Source organism: Orycteropus afer, unplaced genomic scaffold (genome assembly GCF_000298275.1).
Source record: "Orycteropus afer afer isolate SDZICR_OR568_19922 unplaced genomic scaffold, OryAfe1.0 scaffold00047, whole genome shotgun sequence".
Taxonomy (NCBI): Eukaryota; Metazoa; Chordata; class Mammalia; order Tubulidentata; family Orycteropodidae; genus Orycteropus; species Orycteropus afer.
This window is the reverse complement of record NW_006921634.1, coordinates 4,730,940-4,738,870: the sequence shown is the minus strand read 5'-3', so window position 1 is coordinate 4,738,870 and position 7,931 is coordinate 4,730,940. Positions and strand designations below refer to the sequence as shown.

General features: G+C 39.8%; 1 protein-coding gene across 1 annotated transcript in view; it reads right to left on the bottom strand.

Moving 5' to 3' along the window:
- Positions 1-7,931, bottom strand: part of FAT3 (FAT atypical cadherin 3) — a 722,716-nt gene that overhangs the window by 41,303 nt on the left and 673,482 nt on the right. The window contains exons 19-20 of the mRNA XM_042780568.1: positions 3,972-4,106; positions 1,933-2,090 (exon numbers count right to left, since the gene is read on the bottom strand). Of these exons, the coding sequence (XP_042636502.1) occupies positions 1,933-2,090; positions 3,972-4,106 (293 nt within the window). The remainder of the gene's footprint in view (positions 1-1,932; positions 2,091-3,971; positions 4,107-7,931) is intronic.

Genomic DNA, 7,931 nt, shown 5'->3' with positions numbered 1-7,931 from the left:
GACTCGACGGCACTTGACAACAACAACATTTTAGGATCAAGTCATTCAGATTCAATACTTTTGTCCTCTCAAATTTAACACTCTATGAGAAATACGCTAATAGGAAGTATTTGTGCTATGATGGCACAATGGTTAAGTGCTCAGCTATAACTGAACATTTGGTGGTTTGAACCCACCAGCAGCTCCACGGGAGAAAAGACTTAGCGACCTACTCCCATAAAGATTAGAGACTAAGAAAGTCTATGGAGCAGTTCTACTCTCTCATAGGGTCTCTATGAGTTGGAAGTGACTTGATGGTACACAATAATAACAACATAAGAAATCTGCTGATAAGAAATATTTACCTCATGAGGACGCTCTGTAGTCAGCAGCTCTAACAGAGCTTGAAGGAGGGAGGAAGGTCAGTGAAATCTGAGCAAAGCCCCTAGGAACTAGAACCTTTGAATGGCTGGTGCACTTCCCAGCAGAAACACAGACACCCCACCTCTCAGGACTACTAGAAAGTGATTTGCTGACCAAAGGCAGGCTGCTTCGGGGATCAAGAGGAAATAAAGACATTACTTAGATTTTTATAATTTTCTTCTTCCATCATGAATATCTTATTTGAATTAATTGTTCTCTAACATTACATCCAGAGTGCAGTTTACTTTCTCTTTAAATCATTGCTTTCCTTTCCAAAACAGAGATTATTCTTTGAGTTGAGTAAGTAAGGAGCGTGGGAGATTCTCTACAAAAGTAGCCAACTTTTTAACCTCAACTCCCTACTCACTCACCTGACCACCAAATAATACCTGACAATATTAGAAGTGGGTGAGGAAAAGTCTACAAGATAGTTGGGAGAGGTTACTGGTATTTAATATCCTACATATTTGCCCTTCCACCTAATCAAATTGGATGTGATATACATATCAAACAATCAGAAACAAAGGATAGAACAACCCACCATGGTTCCACTTGAGCCTGCTGATAGAAACCAGGGAAGGAAAAGATTGCTTTAGATTTCCATTTGGTTGGGCACTTCCTACTTGACAGACTGTATGTTTCTGAAGAGCACTTACAATGGGCAGGTATAGCAAGCTGGTGAAAAAAGCATTAGCTAAAGCATGTTTCCTTCTTTCTTCTTCTCCTTCCCATACTTGGAGGCTGACTTGGGTCCACAGATGCCCAGAGTATGGTTTTTGATAAGATGAGCTGTAGTGGTAAGACTGAGAGTGTGAGAAAGCACGCAGGGTAACAGCGTGGAATCAGAGAGACTGGAGTACTAGTACAGGCTTTGCCATTTATTTGCTGTGCAACCTTATGTAAGTAACTTACCTCTATGAACTTCTATCTTCTCTTTCATTAAATAGGAATGAACACATGTAACAAATTCACTACACAAAATTTATTAGGAAAATTAAATGATGCCCAAAGAAGGGCTTCTGAGAATGGAAAATATTTAAAGATTGAGCTCCTTGGGCCATGCTAGGACATATGGAATCTTGTATATCAAAAGCAACTAATGTAAAAGGCAGATCTCCAATCTTCTCTATAAGCAAGGACAGAAGTTGCCTTCAAAAGTCAGTAGGGGCAGATTCATGTGGTGGAAGAAGATACAGCCAATGCTTTTAAAAGACCACCCTTATAGTGGGATCGATTAGAAGATACAGTATAATGAACTGTTGTGTGATTACAGCTCAAAGGAGGGCGGCACTTGAACTCTTTCTAGAGGGAGATGCTATAGTCTATCAAGAGCCAATTTTGAAACTGAATGTTCAAACAGTAAATGGGGTGTTGGCATACTTCCCAGTTCTGCTGCTGTTCCTGTGGCCCCTAAATTCTGCTTCTAGTCTTCTGAACTTAAAGGGAAAATGATTTCAACAGTCCCCAGTCCAAGAGCCAAAATACTAACATGAGAACTGACTGCAAGAAAAGATAACCCACTTTAATTACCTTCAGAATTATGCAGGGATTTGCTCTGGTGTACATTATAATCCCATTGCTTTGCAGGGTTCGCAGACGTAGAGCTAGCTTAAAGTCTTCTTCTTTGCTATTTTCAGAAAGCCGGTATTTGATGTAACTGTTTCCAGCAAAGCTGAGAGAAGTGTGCCCTGAAAGGACCATTAGGAGAAGACATATATAGTTTTAACATTTAGAAACAAGCAGAGACACATGACATCACCCAATAACTACCAAGCAAGTTGACTAAAGACTGTGGCAAGTTGGTGAAGGCGTCGAGGGGAAGGTATTTTAGCTTAAAAACTAGTTTTCTACTTCATATCACACTCAAAGTTCAGAGGGAAAAAATCATTAGCCAGTCAGCTGCTAAAATAATATTAATAATGATCTTAGTTTTCTCATGCCAAGGGCAACTTGGTAAATTCTATAACCTGGATTTTATTAGTGTCACTAAATTTCCAACTCTCACTCTCTAAAATTAGCACTATTAGAAGCTACCCCTCTAACCAGCTCCCTTTCCAATCACCTGGGCACTTAAGAAGTTTCAATTCCATGATAAAAAAGGAAAGACAACAAACCTATTTTCAAATAATACCCACATTCTCCAAGCATCCCAACCTCAAATAACAATTTAATGCCATTTGCACTAATGATGGAAAAAGGCAGCTAATGTAAAAGAAATTCAGAAAATTAGTCACAGAGTGCTAGAACATTCTGGCCATTAATTTTAAGGGTCTCCTTCCTAAAATATTTAGTTATATCCACATCATACAATTCTGAGTTCACTCTCTTTCTCCTGCCCCCAACTTTGTGTTTTAATAAGCAAAGTAATGGCTGAAAAGCTGCCTTCCCAGAGTGAAAGGTTGAAAGGGTGGAAATATAACAACTGGATGGTAATCACATACCATCAAAACTTTTCTATATAGAAAGGAGAAGGGAGATGGGCAGGAAGGGAGATCTGAATTTAGAAGACTTGGCTTTATTGTCACTTCACACACCCACCTGCTGTGTGCAAGGGGGGTGGGCAGCATAATTATCTTCTAAGCCTAAACCTTAGGTGACCTCAAAGGCAAGTACCCTGGTGATTCCTTTACTTTATGAGCAATTCCATTTTTAAATCAACTATGAAAGTGTAAGGCTTCCATTTTTTTTTTTTAAGAAAAGAGTTTCTCTTTGCAAAGGATAGATTTCTAGAATCCCAGTGCTTGGCAAAGTGTCTTGCACACACTAAGCATAATATTTTTTTTTATTTCCACCATAAATACTATTATTATCATCACTCAATATGTATTTCTTGGATTCTACAATTGGTAGGGGTGTGCCTATATTTTAAATACATCCTATAAGAAAAAGAGAATTCTACTGGGACCAAAAGTGAACAATATTCTTTTTAGAGGAAGGAATTAGTAGACGACACAAGAATGAAATGAAGCACTGCAACTGACTGAAGACCTGAATCAGAGGATTGTTTGGATTGAAATAATACAAATATATAATTTTTTCTTGTTTCTCTAAGACAAAGAAGTGAGCACCTCCTCCTTCTGAAACATACAGTTAATGATACATTTCCAGTGGAGAATCTGTGCTTAATTGGTGCTCTTGGCTGAGCTCTATAGAAGTTCAACAGGATTTGCCCAGTTCTACCTTCTGTTGATCTCTGTTTTGTGGCTATTGATTTGTACAACCCTCTAAGCATCAAAGGCCATGCCACAGATAATCTGACCCCTCTGCCCAACAGTCTCCTATTTTCCATAATTTCACACTCTTAACATCCATGGGATATGATTAAAAGCATATGTGTGGTTTCCCCATTCTCTATGGAGTCCACAGTCATTACATGTTTGCTTAGCACAGGCTATAGCTGTTGACAGATCCCGAGCAAATTTGAGGGTGGCAGTTAGCTAGTCCATTCTGAAGGAAAATGTGGCATGCCAACAGAAATGTCTTCTGAAGGGCTTGCACAGTTTAATTTACACGAGGGCGCATGCTGAAGGAATACAAAATTAGACTCATCATTTCATCCCACTTTGCACCTGAGCACTCTCCAAGCTTCCCTGGTGGACACTGGCAGAGGAACGGTCTCCTGCTGGCTTCGTAACTAACACACTGCATGTCCCCTGGGCACGGCTTCTCCATGCAAGGATCGTTGGACCCTGGGCACAGTCCTCCTGTGACAAAAGGGGAACATGCATCATCAGTACACAAAGGGGGTGACCTACACACCAGGGAGCATAGGAGTGGTTCAAGAACTTGGTTCTCCAGGCCCTGCACTGAGGCACAAAGATGGTGCCAAGAAGCAGGAGCACCTGAATGGGCTTTACCTGGAGTGAGCACTTATCAAAGGCCCTACCACCACCACCACCACCACCAGTTGCTGTCAATTCAATTCCAACTCAATGTTAGCCCTTGAGTGTCAGAATAGAACTGAGCTCCATAGAGTTTTCAATGGCTGATTTTTTGGAAGTAGATTACCAAGCCTTCTTTTTAAGGTGCCCCACACCTGCTAAAAGCTCACTGCCAGACAGAAGCAGGTTAGATGCAAAGAGTAAATGGAGTTCTTCCTTTTAGGCTAAAATATGCTAAGAATGGGACTGGACCAACTTCAGCTGGAAAAAATAGCCTGGTGCTAGGGCTCTGCTAGTATTATTGGGATGGATTTCTATATATTGACAGCCACTTGAATGTATCCCGTGAGTTTAGATTTCTTCTCCATACCCCTTTGTGCTCTGAAAAAATTTGCAGTGGATTTTCAGAACATGTTAAATGTTGACTTCAGAAGGGAAAAAGGACTTCTTAAAAGAAAAGTATGACTGATTCTAAATTTTGAAAGCACAACTCACATTTGTTTCCTAATCTCTTCTACTATAAACTATTTGATTGATTAGCTATAAATAGTGTCAAAAATAGTAGAACTACCCCTGGCAAAAGAAGGCTTCCTTTCTACCTGCTTGATGCTAACAATATAGTAAGATAAAAGGCTAACCCCTCAGGAAAAAAATCCTGGAAAGCAGATGAACTGATTAGGGCAGAATTTAGCCCTGAGTGAGTTATTTCGGAACTGTGGAGTTGGGAAAATGCATCCATTGAAGAAAGTGCACTTTTCAAAAGTCCTGGATGTTTCTAAAGTAATTAGTCCATTTTCAACCTGGTGAAAGTTTAAGCAGTGAAAAAAGGCACAAATTAAAAATAACCCACCCGTGAGCCAGTAATTTCCTAAATGGGTGGTGGTTGTTGTTCTGTGCCATAGAATCAATTCTGATAGCAACCTGATAAGACAGAGAGTAGAACTGTTCTGTAGGGTTTCTTAATCCTTACAGATCCTAGCTGATCACCAGGTCTTTTCTCCCACAGAAAGGCCGGTGGGTTCAAACTGCCAACCTTTAGATTAGCAGCAGAGCATGTAATCCTTGCTCCACCAGGGCTTCTTCTAAATGGGTTAGCAGTAGCCTAAAAGAAAGCCCCTTCCTGTGAACCAAGCACATGTGAGACACCAGCAGCTTCAGCCCTCAGCAATATCTGGCCCATTATCATACGCCTTTCCTTCTGTACTTTCTCCTCATCATTAAGCTTATTGTCCCTCTATACAGTCATTTCTTAGTCCAAGAGAAAGCAGACATTTAATGCTAACTACATATAAACATTTTAAGAATTGTAATCCTTGAGAGGAGTAATAGAAGTAGCACCAGCAAACTCAGAAAGTATAAATCCTACTTCCCATTAGTTACAATTCAGTCATAAAATGGCTGATTCTTGGCACTGATCCAACTTACAGAGTGTTAGAAGATGAAGGGATTTTTAACCAAAAATTTAGAATGATCTCTACAAATGATTCTAAAAGAGGTAAGTGCCCCGGAATCCATTTTCCTAGTTTCTTCCCAAGAAATCTTTCTCTGTGCCATGGATGGAAATTAAAATAGCTGTTTGGCCATCTTATGACCTATTTCAAGAATTTCTGATAACCAGTTTTAAGTAACTGTTGGTGCCTTCATTCAAGGAATAATTGCTTAGGGCCAACCAGGCAATAAGTCTGGGCATGTAAAGAAGAAAAGAAATGATCCTTCCTCTACCTCCCCACCATGGGGACCCCATGTGTGCAGAGTAGAACTGCTCCATAGGGTTTTCAAAACTGTGGCCTTTCTGAAGCAGATTGGTAGGCCTGACTTCGGAGAAGCCCCTGATTGGGTCTGACCTGCCAAATTTGCCATAAGTTGGAACCAATGGGATGTAATTAACAACTCCTTCCCCAAAGGAAACTACATGAAAACAAGTAGCTATCATATAATAATTGCATTGTTGCAGATGTTATTAGGTGCCATCAAGTTGATTTTGACTCATAGTGACCCCATGTGACAGAGTAGATCTGCCTTATAGGGTTTTGATCCCTGTAATCTTAATGGAAGCAGATCACCGGGTCTGCTGAGTGGGTTTGAACTGCCAACCTTTCATTTAGCAGTTGAGTGCTTAACCATTGTGCCACCATTGCTGCTAGATAAGTTGGTGCAATGGAAGTACTAGAGAAGGAACAATTTTCTTTCTGGGGAGAATGTCAGAAGTCTGCACAGAGGAAGAGAGTATTTCAACTCAGATTTGAAGGATGAGATCCTTTGAGTGAAAAGGAATTGTGTTTCATGGTAATGAATCAGTCATACTTAGTGGCTTAACCACATGCGTGTTTTCATGTTTATTCACAGTGCATTCACAACTCTATCAGCCTACTTTCAGCTCTCTATGTGTCTGGCTTCCATTAGTTTCTGATGACCTGCATGCTTCTAGGTAGCACCTAGATGATGACAAGGTTATCGTTGTTAGGTTATTAGGTGCTATCGACTTGGGTCTGACTCATAGTGACCCTATGGACAACAGAACAAAATACTGGCAATACTGCACCATCCTCATAATCATGCTATATTTGAGGCCACTTTTTACAGCCACTATGTCAACCCATCTTGTTGAGGGTCTTGCTCTTTTTCACTGACCCTCTTCTTTACCAAGCATGATATCCTTCTCCAGAGACTTGTCCCTTTTGAACACATGCCCAAATATGTGAGAGGAAGTTTTCCCATCCTCACTTCTAAGGAGCTTCTGGCTGTACGTCTTCCACAATAGATTTGTTCATTCTTCTGTCAGTCTACAGTATGTTTAATATTCTTCACCAACACCATAATTCAAAGGTATCTCTTCTTTTTTGGTCTTCTTTATTCATTGTCCAGCTTTCACATGCATATGAGGAGACTGAAAACACCATGCCTTGGGTCAGGTGCACCTTAGTCCTCAAAGTGAGGACTTTTTAATACTTTAAGGAGATCTTTTACAGCAGATCTCCCCAATGCAGTACGTCATTTGATTACTTGACTGCTCTTCCATGGGCATTGATTATGGATACAAGTAAAACTAAATCCTTGACAATTTCAATCTTTTTTCTATTTATCATGATGTTGCTTGCTGGTCTAATTGTGAGAATTTTTGTTTTCTTTATGTTGAGGAAACAACATACTGAAGGCTGTAGTCTTTGATCCTTATCAGTAAGTGCTTCAAGTCTTCTTGGCTTTCAGCAAGCAAGGTTATATATGCTTAAAATGCAAATGAAGTCCAAGCCTAATCTCTACCACAAGGAGGTGGCAAAGTATATAAATGAATCACAAAATGCATCTTATCAAACAGATGCAACTTCTGGATGAGCTGGGCACCACCTTTTAATTAGACACATATTTATGTTATTTATATTAACATATGTTAATATAAACAGCAGTTTATATATTTATGAAATTTGTTACTTTCCATTCCATGGAAATGCCTTTTTTTTTTTTCCTATTTTAACCAGTCTAAGGGTATCATCTCTGTAAATTTCTACATTTCTGAGATACAGCTATATATACTACATTCATAGTTTGTTATCCTCAAATATAATGTCTGCGTTGACAATAAACCTACTGTTGTTGTTGTTACGTGCCATCAAGTCAGCCCCGACTCATTGCGACCCTTCCTTGGGTTTC